The sequence below is a fragment of the Schistocerca serialis genome, chromosome 7 (genome assembly GCF_023864345.2).
Source record: "Schistocerca serialis cubense isolate TAMUIC-IGC-003099 chromosome 7, iqSchSeri2.2, whole genome shotgun sequence".
Taxonomy (NCBI): domain Eukaryota; kingdom Metazoa; phylum Arthropoda; class Insecta; order Orthoptera; family Acrididae; genus Schistocerca; species Schistocerca serialis.
Window position 1 is genome coordinate 326961426 of NC_064644.1, and position 14740 is coordinate 326976165.

General features: G+C 40.1%; 1 protein-coding gene across 1 annotated transcript in view; it reads left to right on the top strand.

Annotated features, from left to right (window-relative positions):
* Nucleotides 1-8146, top strand: part of LOC126413046 (esterase B1-like) — a 126267-nt gene extending 118121 nt beyond the window's left edge. Inside the window, exon 7 of the mRNA XM_050082942.1 lies at nucleotides 7999-8146. Coding sequence (XP_049938899.1) covers nucleotides 7999-8146 — 148 coding nt within the window. The remainder of the gene's footprint in view (nucleotides 1-7998) is intronic.
* Nucleotides 8147-14740: the final 6594 nt, after the last annotated feature.

The window sequence follows — 14740 nt, forward strand, 5'->3', positions numbered from 1 at the left end:
AGTGATAATTGTCTAAAATTGTTCTTGAACCACGATATTTTCTCTCTCTCAAACATCACAAATGTGTATAGAATATACACTGAAGCACCAAATAAACTGGTATAGGGATGCGTATTCAAATACAGAGATATGTAAAAAGGTAGAATACTGAGCTGCGGTCGCCAACGCCTATATAAGGCAAAAAGTGTCCGGCGCAGTAGTTAGATCGGTTACTGCTGCTACAATGGCAGGCTATCAAGATTTGAGTGAGTTTAAACGCTCTGTTGTAGTCGGCGCACGAGCGATGGGACACAGTATCTCCGAGTTAGCGATGAAGTGGGGATTCTCCCGTACGACAGTTTCAAAGAGTGTACCGTGAATATCAGGAATCCAGTAAAACATCAAATCTCCGACATCGCCGAGGCTGTAAAAAGATCCTTCAAGAACGGGACCAACGACGACTGAAGAGAATCGTTCAACGTGACAGAAGTGCAACCATTCCGCAAATTTTAACGCTGGGCCGTCAGCAAGTGTCAGCGTGCGAACCATTCAACAAAACATCATGTATATGAACTTTCGGAACCAAAGGCCCATTTGTGTACCCTTGATGGCTGCACGACGCAAAGCTTTACGCCTCTCCTCGGCCCGTTAACAGCGAGATTGGACTGTTGATGACTGGAAACATGCTGCCTGATCGGACGAGTCTCTTTTCAAACTGTATGGAGCGGATGTCCGTGTATGGGGATGGAGACAATGGACTCTGCATATCAGCAAGGGACTGCCCAAGCTGGTGGAAGCTCTGTTATGGTTTGGGGCGTGTGCAGTTGTAGTGCTATGGGACCGCTCATACATCTAGATACGACTCTAACAAGTGACACGTACGTAAGCATCCTGTGTACTCACCTGCATCCACTCATGTTTCATGTGCATTCCAACAGACTTGGGCAATTCCTTCAGGACAATGCGACATCCCACACGTGCAGAATTCCTACGGAGTGGGTACAGGAACACTCTTCTGAGCTTAAACACTTCCGCTTTCCACCAAACTCCCCAGACTGAACATTTTTGAGCGTGTCTCGGATGCCTTGCAACGTGCTTTTCAGAAGAGATCTCCATCCCCCCCCCCCCCCCCTCACGTACTCTTACGGACTTATGGACAGCCCTGAAGCGTTCGTGGTGTCAGTGTTCCCTGCAGCGCTACTCCAGACATTAGTTGAGTCCTTGCCACATTGTGTTGCGGCATGTCTGCCCGCTGGCGGGGGCCTTACACGTTATTTGCGGGTGTACCAGTTTCTCTGGTTCTTCAGTGTAGGTCACAATATTTTACAGTTGTGACACGCATTCCTCACATTTTCCTCCCTAGACCTAAATGTTTGCTGTTGGTGGCTCAGGTGCTTGACTTTGTGACGAATAAATATCTTCCTACCTTCCTCAACTTTTCATTAATTCGTATCACTAAATTTTTTGAATCGTCATATTCGGATATTTTGCCAACATGTGTCCCGTGGCAGTGGCTGGCTGACAGACTGTCGGCGGTAATTTTCGAAAAAGATGGCCAGCCGGAGTGGCCGAGCGGTTCTAGGCGCTACAGTCTGGAGCCGCGCGACCGCTACGGTCGCAGGTTCGAATCCTGTCTCGGGCATGGATGTGTGTGATGTTCTTAGGTTGGTTAGGTTTAAGTAGTTATAAGTTCTAGGGGACTGATGACCTCAGAAGTTAAGTCCCATAGTGCTCAGAGCCATTTGAACCATTTTCGAAAAAGATGTTTAGTTCCGAGAGTCTTTGTTCCTACAACCACTTCAAAATAAGTCTGTCTTCCAGGCAACAACTCTCAAATTTAGGTTTCCTCATATCCACTATGGCCTTAATGGAGACTTTATATACTACATATATTACCTAAGTTTTCACTGAACCATTCCACACCTCGGTACTTCATGTGGATGATGACAGAAATGATTACTATTTTTTATACACCTTCCTTGCTTCTCTTCACCCAGATTATTTCGCATTCTAAGTCTTTAAGAATCTCATTAAACAATACTGAGTTTTACCAAAGATAAGCCTCCACCATTGATATCAGGTTACGATAACGGTACATTCTCCATTAGATATTTGATGTTTCTTGATATTTATTTCCAGTTTTAGTCAGCTCTATGTAGCAGCTATTGCGAGCAAATTAATACCACAACCTATTGTTATTCCAGTCATAGAAATGGAAAGGTTTTCTTGATTCAAATGAAAAACATTTATTTCACTATTGGTTTTAATACCATACCATAATATATGCAGCTGTTGGCAACAGACCATAGAAAACAAATACGGTGCACTTTTTGTCACAACTTTAATCATTAGTATTTAACACTTGTATTCACGCTGGGCTTAATTAAGTTGTTTTGATCATTAGGGTACTAAAGATGTACAGCTACGTGGTGCTGGTGACGAGACGTCTGCTTGACTATCATCTACTTTAAGGCATTGCCAACAATATTTGTTGTACAAACATTTTTCAGGTATGAAGCATGTAGGGGAAATCCTCTATCTGTTTCCGGGAAACTCGCCTCAGCCAGATACGGATCCTAATTCGGATGATGGGAGAGTGGCCAATCTCTTGACGACACTATGGACCAATTTCGGCAAATACAGGTACGTCGTGTCATTAATAGTTCTTCATACTGTGGCTGTCAACAGGTTCCAGAATCAATTATTACTTGAAAGGAGTACTAATTAGTCGTAACTGTGATGTTAGCAAACACAAACAGCAATTTTTTTGAAAAAAAAAGAAAACACAAATGCTTAGTCACTGAAGACTAAATGTCAGATATTATTGTAGCAGTAAGATAATCAGGTAAAATAATAGGTGATATGCTGTCCAAGCTGTGGACACATGATTCCTTTAATAGCTTCTATGTAATTTAAATTTTGAGTTGTCTTTCTTTACCTTATTTGTTCGTACGATACACTCTACAGAGAGTGGCTGAAATAAGTACAGGCAGTTTTATTAACTCGTATGGCTAACGTCAGCATTCAAATGACGGCTGTCCCTGTCCCAAGGAAGCTTTATCCACAGAAAATTATCATCGTTGGTCGATCATAACGAAGTGCAGAAAGACGTGAATAAAATTTCCAATTGGTGTAATGAATGCCATCTCTCTTTTCATGGGGATAAACGGAAGATAAAGCCCAAACAAACAGAAAGAAGAGTAGGCAGCATGCGATAACATCAGTGCTGAATATCTGGAGCACGTCGTATAAATGGTTGGGAATAATACTGAAAATCGATGTGAAATGCGACGAACACGTATCATCAATTAGAAGGGAAGGCGAATGAAAGACGCCGTTTTGTCGGCATTGTTCGGGGAAAGTGCAGTACATCTGTAAAAGAAATCTCATACAAGATGTCAGAGACAGCAATTCTAGAGTACGGCTCCAGCGACTTGAGTATTTATCAAGTAGTCATGATAACAGAAATCGACAAAACGTAGAGACGCCCTGGTAGGGTGGAAATAGTTCGCCATATCGTATACTAGAGTGTAGCAGACATCTTTGGAAAACTCAATTGGGAGTATGTGAAGGAAAGACTACTTTACTGTCGCTAAACCCTGTTGGGTAAATTTAGAGAACCGGCATCCTAGAAAGACTGTATGGTAAATCTGCTGCTACCATCTCACATCTCGCCATGAGAAAATTATGTGTGGCCAGAGGGCCTGCAGAAGCATGTAAAAAGTCATTTTTCCTCCAGCAGTTTTTATCAGTGAATACTACAGAAACTGTACAAAGTACCCTCTTTCATACAATGTACATTTTCTTGCGGAGTATATATTTACATGTAGAGTCACTATCAACAGTATCAGACGCCCCACCCCAAGAGATACTTTACGAGATGAGAAGTATCCAGATACCTGTTAGTGGACATTAATATGGGTGTGTATCCATCATTCCTCTTTGTGACGCGTGAAACTCTGCTGACGACACTTTCGGGGAGGTGTGTGAATATGTGTGGACGAATGGCGGCCCATTGTTCATCAATAGCCGAAACAGGAGCAGGTACTGGCGTTAAGCGTTGGGATTGCCACGAAGTAGCGTTCTAACACTTCACAGAGGTGTTCCATTGGCTTAAGTTGGGAAGTCTGGGCAAGCAAGCCAATTTGGAGAATGTTTTTGTCCACAAATCATCTCAGATGCTGCTTTAACTATGTATCTTTTATTAATGATGTGCTATGTGGCAAATGTGTTAGCTACGAGTGACGAAAAACATCATTTCTGTAATCGTTAATGTGACTAGTAGACCTATGTTGGATGACACCTTTCATGTCACTGAAGATGTGTAGGTATTTAGGCTGTAATGAATTGGTTTTTGATGTGAACGATTAGTTAAGATTGTTTGTATTCAAACTCTATACAGAATTATTCCTTTATTTGTAAGCCTTGTATATGCAATTGATGATGATTCTGTGATTGAGTATTTCTTATGCTTTAATTTGATGCGTTTTTCTTTGATACTCTTCATATTGAGAAATACCTTTGCGTTTACTGATGTGAATCTTGTACATGTGAGTCTTAGAGATTTAAATGTTTTCCTCTTTCAGTATTCAATTTCTTCTTGTATGCAACATTAGTGACAGCCATTCATGTTCACAATATACCCATGATAAAATCCTTTACTTGTCTGCCAGTTTTATTTGTAACACTGATTGCATTTATATAGTTGAATATTTCTTTCATGTTTACGCTTTGACATATAGTTTTGACTACTTTTCATATACCATATTGAGTTCAATCAGTGTTTTTTTATTGTTATAAATTTTCTAACCTATTCCTTTCATTTTTTAAATTCTAGCATACATTCCGTATCTTAATTTATTGTACTAGTCTCTTGTAAATCACATTTCGATCATACTGATCCATTTTGTGGTCAAACATCATCAATGGCTTCAAGGTGCTGTTTTATAAACTGTAAATTCATTGTGTTATACCTAGTAAATGCATTACATTTTCTATAAGTTGTCTTGTTAAGATTTGAATGTGATGGTGTGTACATTCACTTCATGTAACGTTTTTGTTGATTACTTCCAATGTATGAAATATTCTTTTTTCTATACACTTTATATTTGTATGTTTTTGTAGTTTATGTATAATCGTTGTAACAGAGTTCACACTTATTCCCTACATTTACTGCCGTAATTGATATATTGGATGAATATTAATAATACCGAGAAACTATAGGCACGGATTTGTGAGTGAAAATGGAGGAAAAAATATCCTATAAAAATGTGTCTGGAAACGCATCGTTGCCAGGGTAGATGACGCTGACGAATGAAAGTTCTTCTGACCGCATGGTGTGTGTTCCTTGTGTGTCGCAGGTTGTGTGATCGACGCAGCGTACAGTGAACAGCAGTATTCATACAGGGAACAAGCCGAGATGGTGTTTATGTACGGCCAAGCAGATGGAAACAGTCGAGAGGCAGAACCGGGTCTTCCAAATCTGGCTTAAGCCCAGTCCATCGCCTGCCTGCAAGTTCGTCTGTCTGAAAGGACCCATGGTCACACAAATGCCCAAGAAGGGTTAGAAATGCTGTGTGATGTGGCTGGTGTCTGTGAGGGTACTTGGTTTGGTGTAGCCGTGCTGCCTCTTGACCGTTTCCATCTGCTTGACCGCACACAAACACCATCTTGGCTTGTTCCGAAAAAAAGTGAAATTGCTTCCAATGTCCAAAGTAAATATTCGAAGCAAAACTGTGTGAAGTGCAGAACTGAATTCTACATTTTTCTTAGATTTTCCAGACTCAGAAGTTGGGCTTTGTTCTGACGGTGTGCCATGAGATCGATGGCTGCAGTCACAATATCTCTTTCACTACTTATCAGTAAATGCTTGCCGTTTCAGTGCTTCTACATTATATGCGAGGTTTTTAGAATTTTTCTAGTAAAACAAATGCGGTTTTTTTGTATACATAACACTGTGTCCAACGATGTGGCACTCAGACCAGACAGATAGTCATTTCTTTGCTTGTCATTGGATAGAACTAAAATTCCGGAATAGAATGACTACTAACACGGGTGGATTATTTTTTTTCATTTCTGAATTGTGGGAGTTAATGGATTTTTTGGCATTTAGCAGATGCTCAGGTTTGAGCAAAGACATCAGAAGAATTACTTACATTACATACATGAGTGAACAAGTGTGATTATGAAATTCCTGTTCTAAACTGCTTACTTTTTGTGAACATATCCCAGCCTTCCTGTATCACAATTCATTGTAGATATGCAGATAAATTAAATTCTGTGTAAAGCAGGGGCCATGCCTATCCATTACGTTAAAAACATTAATTCTTTTGGAATATTCGGTTCAAAGCAAACGTGTTTGATACACAATCCCTCATACAGAATTTTTAAAAGAATGCATTTGAGAGAAGAAAATAGCTTTGGCGTGATTAAAGTTAGGTGTAGTCGTCTGAACGTATTGTCGAATGATTAAAAGGCAATACAGTTATCTATTGATTCTTTTTATAAAAAGGCCATTATTAGGTACCGATTATGAAATGTTGATCACTCAATTGTATTAGACAATAACTAAAGTAAGGGTATTAAAGTAATAGTTTGTTTTATAGAGAAGAATCTGTTACATACACCCTTCCCTTAGTACCATTATCAATAAAACAGCAACATTTTAGTTGCAAAATGATACAGAATTTGTGAATTTTTTTCATTGTCGTTCTAAAGTTATAAGATTCTTTTCCTGAGTCGAGGGAACAATTAGAATATTAGCAATAACTGTATGAGTTATCTGTCGATTGCGATGAAGCTTAGAAACTATGTGACTACATATTAGGAGGGTACATTTTAGACAAATAATGTAATCTCTGGTACGCGATGGTTAAAATCAACAAAAATGGTATGTCATGTCACTCATACCATTGTTGAAAAACTGCACCTCGCGGCTACAGATATAAAGATGAGCTACAGATATAAAGATGACCTGCTGGGCAAACAGAAACCGGTAATAATTAATAAAAGAAATAGTGATCCAGACGGTGTCTGTACATTCAAAATGAGGTGTAGAATGTTGTTATTTTGTACTGAAAAAGCATACAGGGAAACATAAGGGCGAGTGATGTCGTTCGTATACATCTCCCCATTCCAAAGACCACATAAAGCTACCTGCACCACCTAAAAAAATAATCTTACATACATACATAACCTCGTCCAGATACATGTTACTCATAGATTTTTGGTGGATGATAATGAGTTCAGGTCCTCGTCAGATCAGAACGCTGCTGGTTTGAGTCTTAGAAGTATGAATCAATGGAGTAGAACATTCGTCCACTACACTGGCGAAATTTAGTGCATTTTGTATACGCTTGCCCTCGGGACAAAAGGTATGCGATACACACATACCTCTTTCTATATAAACTACATACCACTGTAATGAACCTTCTGTTCAATAACGTCAGTACTCCGGTAAATGGAGAAAGAGCAGACGGTAGTTTGTTGGATTACATTCCAGTATGTTTGAACGTCTAATACTAAACATAGATAAACGGCCATTGGCCAAACTTGGAAGTATTTAGGAACAACACAACAACAAACATTTACCATCACAGACCTGACTGTGTCTCAACTGCCAGCATAGCTTTTTTTTCGGTGGCCGTCACAGCACGGTGCCATGTGACTTCGTTGTCTGTTCCACTTGTCTCCGCTCGTTGACATAGCACCAGTACCGCCCCCACTCACTGACTCAGAGTTAGCTCCTTTGCGCAGGTAACGCTTACCGTTGCCTGGTGCGTTGCGATTTTGTGTAGTTCTATCATGATAACCACGTATTGGTTTTGGTGTGAATGACTTCTCTGGTTATGAATGTTGTAATCATTAGTCACGTCACTGTGGAAAACAGAGCATCGTTCCAGTTCCCATATATATAAATACTGAGTGCTTACGTCAGTGTTCATGGAGGTCACAATTAATAAAGGAATTACTTGAGATTGATATGCACATTGTGTGACTGGGCTTTCATTTTGTTTTCAGGGATCCTGCACCATCTGGAAATCCAGTGGTATGGGACACGTTCACTGCTAATGCTTCCAACTATCTGGATATGAAACTGGAATCTGTGACACGTCAAGATTTGCTCAAGGAGCGGATGGATTTTTGGAGAGAAATACTACCTTCATAAAGAGTTTCATAATGTGATATACTGTCGTGTGCTGCTCAACATAAAGTAAATTTTGCTTCTATTTGATTTTAAAAAAGTATCATCACAACATAAATCCTAATTCTGTTCCATGCACCATCCCACAGTTCCTCTAATGAAATTTTAAGGCCGCGTTCGTTCCATAAACGATTAGTCATTCGTGATTCTGCAGTATAGGATAAGGAGAGCGATATTCAAAAGCAAATACAAAGGACTACCTGATTTTTTTATCCATTTGTGTCACATGTCGCCTTAACGCCCAATAAAGATCGCTGTATAAAGACAACAGTATCAACGTATTTTGATCGCAATAATTGTTTGTAGTTTCCAAAAATGTGTAGCTACATATAGTTTCGCCAACACTTAGCTGTATTCCAGGACTTTACAAAAGGTTGTAACTCAGTTCGAGAATCTCTGACCGACACTGGGTTAGAGAAGCTGTGAAAACTTCAATTCCATTTGGCTGAGCCAATGCAACTATGTTGGTACGTATCTCTACAAAAGTTACTATTGGCTAATCATCAGTCGATCAAGAGGTTCGAGAGGAACAACTACCACAGCGTTCCTGACAATAAAGTCGATACAGATATTTTTGTGGATTTAGTTTCACGCTTCTTCAATCTATGAAATATTAAGGCTTTTTTGTAATGTACGACGCAAGCAAATTGTGATATAATTTTTGTTATATTTCATAATTATTTTATTAATTAACTCATTATAATTTTTCGTCCATTTGAATAGCCTTCTACCTCCATTAAGAAAACCCTTATTATGGAAATATTTTTCACAAACATAAGTCTCACAGAAACGGTGTTGTTGTTTAGTTGAAGTAAGGATTCCAATAAAACTTGTGAAGTTTCCAAGAACCTGCTAATGAAATCTCTCTACCTTTATCGTTCATCGGCTAATCGGTACTTCGAGAAAATGTTTTATGTATCCATTTACCTGAATATCTGACGTGAGTAGGGAGCATTGTACAACGTGTGGTCGTGGTTTACTGAAATCTATAGCTGTCGATTTATTTTACGTATTCATTTGTAGATGGTTTACGTATAGGTCTGCTACTTACGAACAAAAGCATACTGTAACATTTTATGATTTGTAGTAACTATTACCACAGGTTTTACAGTGGAGGCATGATGTCGTCAGTCATACGTCCACACCGCCGAATGAGAGATCGATTCGCCGGATGCGATTCTCTCGATAAACGGAACAGAAGAACGGCTGTGTTAGCCAGAGAGTACACAGCCAGTCGCAGTACTTAGGCTCGCCGCGAGGCGCCGCTAGATCACTTCATGTGTAGCAGGAGTGCAGTTGTCCCAGTCTACAGTTCGTAGCCGCGCTAAGTGGTCAGCCAGTGCCGATGTTAGTCAGTCATCGTCTGTAGCTCCGACATAGCTGCCATAAAGTCTTTGTAGCCCAATTCCAAGTTAGTCTTCAAATTCACCGGATTCGACGTTCAAGATTACGAGAGATTAATTCGTCACTACAAGATTTGTGACTTGTAAATTATGTCATTCTACAAACGCTTAGTGTAGTCGCGTCTTCTATAATTGAGAACCAACAGATCATGGACTACAACAAAGTTAAGTAATAAATAGTGTCTATTTTGTACTCCTGCTAATTAATTGTGTTTTCCTGTTGTAGCTATCAAGCAGTCGTGGCATAGTGGAACCGACTTTTCCACCTCCTTGGCTACCTCATATTTGCTCCCTCATGTTGATGGACTCGATTATCGTGGAAGATCGACAGCCATCAGGAAATGCAGGTGTGTGCTGGCATCTACGGTGGCTGGTGGAAGAGCTGTTCCTCCGGTGTGTCGGTTTCCCGCCTGGCCGTTGTGAGTTCGAGGGCTTGGAAAGTGATAAAAGGAGTCCGTTGGAGGTGTAGGTACCCGTAGTGAGGCAGACGGCGTTCAGGAAAAGCCTTTGTTGTTCCAAGTTAGAGCAAATATAGGTACACACCCTTGTCTGGTGGTGCAGTCTGACGTCGGTCCACGACATCTACGTTCAGTGGATGTGGTCACGCGTCGGTTTCTGGCTCAGGTTGTGCTGCAGCACATGCTCTGTGCGGTAGCCTGCTTGCTTGGCGGTGCTGAAACACCCATCGAGTGCTTAGGCGGATGGTGGACAAGGCTTCAGCAGTTGGCGCAATGCTGCATTGACTGACGCGTTACGGAAGTAAAACGTAACCCACATTTTACAGGTCAGCTGTGGGTTGTCTTGAATTTCCTTCGCGTCGCACTACTCCGCTCATACCACAACACCGCCATTCTAAAAAGTTCATACATACTTCGCAATGAGCCGTGTAATTAAGGAGAATTTGTGATAGACTAAATGTATACATCATTTCAATGTACCCTTAGTGGTGAACACCATTCTTGCAAGTAAAAAGTTATACTCTCAAAAAGTTACAACCTCTACTGGAGAAAGTGGTTGTCTTTAGATCTGCCTCCAGTGTCCAATGTTTCGTATAATTCAGCGGGCATATAAATAACGTTCTACATCTGGGCACATTTTGTGATTCTTCTTAATTAATTTTTACTGTAACGATTTCATTTCTCATATTTCTGTACAAACATTTTCATTCACCAAAGAACTGTATATAGTTCACCTGATAAAAGAAATCACAACGTTAGAAACAAACTGCCGTCTGGCAGCTGAAATGCTGAAACCAAACCGATTTACTGAAATAAAGTAACGTAGTGATAGCAGCGTGTTTGGTTTTAAATTACCAATCATTTGGTGTATGAGCTTATTGTAATTGGAAATTGCAGAAAATTTGTCGAAATGCTGTTACATTCTCTAAAAAGAATAGATTTAGATGAATGGCTCATATATTTTGAAATGTAGGTTTAAATGTAATCTAAGTGTAGGTTTTTTCTTTACAACTATTTGTAATTTAGAACAGAATTATCTCAAAATACGAGGTGTCTTGAAATGATGAGTTTTTAATAATATTTCATTAAACGCGATATTTTTAATGACTTTGCTCACTTTACACAAATTAGGAAAGAGAACAATAAACGATGAAATTATAATTGATAAATTTCTAAATTAATATTTATTTATTTAGAATTTTGTAGATTATATTCGGCGTAAAATAAAAAAGGACCATAGTTAATCAATACAGTTGTAGCCAATTACTGTCTGGTACATATTCTTAGTGCCAACGGCCTTGCCGCAGTGGTAACACCGGTTCCCGTCAGATCAGCGAAGTTAAGCGTTGTTGGGCTGGGCTACCACTTGGATGGGTGACCATCCGATCTGCTGAGCGCTGTTGGCAAGAGGGGTACACTCAGCCCTTGTGAGTCAAACTGAGGAGCTTCTTGATTGAGAAGTAGCGGCTCCGGTCTCGTAAACTGACCTACGGCCGGGAGACCGGTGTGCTGACCACATGGCCCTCCATATCCACATCCGTTGACGTCTGTGGGCTGAGGATGACACGGCGGCCGGTCGGTATCGTTGGGGCTTCATGGCCTGTTCGGGAGGAGTTTAGTTTAGCTTTTTATATTCTTCATAGTCGTAAAAGAATAGGACGGCATCTTTGACAGCATGCCGTGACTGAGAAAAGTGATTACGTTATTTACAAACAGGTAACAAATCTACTAATGTCACAAAGGCAGGACTGTATCACATACTTTCTTAGCAAACATGTAACAGGTATTCCAGAACTAAATCAGTGTCAAAAGCTACGAAAGTAAAAGTGGCACCGATAACGTCATACGAAAAACTTGGATAATCTCGGGGTATGTTACATACTTCTGCTCCCAGTATCTGTATTCACACCTTCTTCTGCAAACTGCCTCTACTAAACTTCGCATGAAAATCATCTTCAAACAGATTGTACTGTGGGAAAATGACATACATCGAGTAACTTATATTGAAGTAAATTGATTTCCAAGTGATTAAATACAAAGTGAATCTTCCTTTAATCATGTTGAGCTTTACTAAAGTAGGTTGAAAAGATTTTAAAAGTAACTGATTTACTACTACAGTCTGGTACCTCGTATCGTAAAGACTCATAATCACAAATAATTTTTTTCGTGTAGTCTCTTTTCCCGTAAGGGAAAAATTTTGTATGATTTTATACCATGTCTTTGCCTGTAGAAAATACAAATGTACTTATAGTTAATACTTTCTTGAAGCTGTATCCTATATGGGCCTGTATTACTGGATATACCACTATGTGATACTTCTGGATCATTTAGAATAGTCTTTGCGGCACCCACATATTTACTACAACTGTTTAGTACCTGTTATCGTGCCTTCTCACATTATCTGCCGATTCAGTGCTAGTTCTGCTAACAATGTCGGTAGATGGGTCACGCTACTACCTGTTTACTTGGCGATTCTAGCCCATATTGGACACACTGATTATACTAAATTACAGTTAATAAATTACTGCACTGCCTGACGTTCCTTAGACTTTCTCAACTGCACCATTTTTAAGTGTTCGATATACGCTAACAAATGAACGTTGTAGTCAAAATATGCCTTCATCATCCATTATTAAAATGCAGTTGGATGACTGGAATTAGAAATAAACAGCATGACATCAAATTATTACGGTGTAGATGTTATGTAACCTATCATTTGCAAAAATAATAGTTTTCTCGTATATGGTACGTTAAGAGATATCGAGCTAAGAAACAGTTGGTGTCATGTCGTTTAATTTTAAATTTCAAAGTTTGGAATACATTTTAACATTGTATGACAAACATAAGATTTGTCCCCACTACAAATACGTCTTCATACAATGAATCGTGGAAGGTCTTGGTCGCAAATTAATTTATTGACATACATTGATACAGCATCATCAGACACAGCTGTGCTAAGAACGAAGAATTGCAACATAAGAGATACTTGACGAAAAATATATGCAGCAGTGGACAACAGTTCCATCAATATTTACAAAAAAAGTACATAAACAAACTACATCAAAGTGGTCACATTAAGTGCTGAAAAAAAATGGTTCAAATGGCTCTGAGCACTATGGGACTTAACTGTTGTGGTCATCAGTCCCCTAGAACGTAGAACTATTAAACCTAACTAACCTAAGGACATCACACACATCCATGCCCGAGGCAGGATTAGATCCTGCGACCGTAGCGGTCGCGCAGTTCCAGACTGTAGCTAAGTACTGAAAAGACAGGATGTTCAGATGGCAGCTGAAGAAAAGAGTCTGGCGGTAAACGGGGAAGACGCCCTGTATTGTTCTTTGGCATCTAACCAGGCAGCTCCAATCAACAGATGCAATCCAGCTGCGGTACTGCATGGCCTTCAACAATACAGACTCGTCAAACTGTTGCGCCTGCTCCCACATGCCTGTGGCCCCTGGGCTACGCCGCAGCATTATCAGAGTTCCACAGTCTGGTCACACAATTCTGGGTGGACGCAGGCCATTGTGACTGGAAGTAAATGTGATAGCTTTACATAACTGCAGTAGATTAGCAGCGCCTGACAATGTCACCTGAACCAATTGTGCCCATTTCAAACTGAACAGCTGCCGCCCCAAGTGAGGAACAGAGGGACTCTTAATACAGGTGGGAGAGACCACTCAGCACTCACACCTACTGCCGTTACTCCCTCCTGTGCTCCATTCGCCATATAGTTTATGTCCTCGCCTGTAGACGCCCACCACCCAGAAGACCCGTTTGCCAGGTGACGATCTGATTCAGGTGCAGTACCTCTCTTTATCTTTACTCCAGCTATCAGAAAGAACAATCCTCCCCTCCCCCCGCCAAAGTCTTTGTTGGATCTTCACTTTCAAACTCTGGTGAAGCATCAACCTAACGCTATCCCAAGCCTCTGATGTCCCAACATAGTGCCCAGGTGGAAACCCTAGCAGAGATCCCCATGACTCTTTGTCCCTTGACATGGCAACTCCAGTGCAGGCTGGGGCAAGATCACTAATTGTTGTTTACTCAGTTTGCATTCGCATTTTGTTTTGTGGTTTCTTTGTGTTGTCAAGCTCTGATAGTTCTATGTTTGTCCCTCAACAAGCATTCAGACTCTCTGGGCACTCTTTGGTTTCATATTCGGTGATTATTGTGGGCACCATGGATCGTGGTGCTCCCCACACTTTCTAAGCCTTTTTATAGAAACTAGCATCACGCTACATGAGAAATAACAATAGAGAGAGACATACGAAGGGACTTCCTTTTGATGTGTTACTGAAAACTTCCCGGCAAGCAAGAAACATTCAAACTACAAGAACATTACCAAAATCATGTTAGAAAATTTCATTAGTCGATGGGCTTGGTACAACGCATTAAATTTTTAAAAGTTGGTAAACAGTTGCTCTGTAACATTACAGAACAGACCTGGAGTCATCTGCTGATCTAATTTAGAGCTTAAAGTGAACTAATGTATGAGTATAGTGTGGTCTTTGTATCAGAGTAAATAATGTTATTTCTGTATCTTAATTTGTCTAAGGCTCCTCTTAGTTCAACTAAATTCGGTATCAAAATCAGCCGGACATTATGTCGCCCCTCAAACTAAAATATTAATTTTATCTAGAGTGCATAATGTTTCTCTTCTGCCATTCAGCGGACACCACATGACTGATGAAATT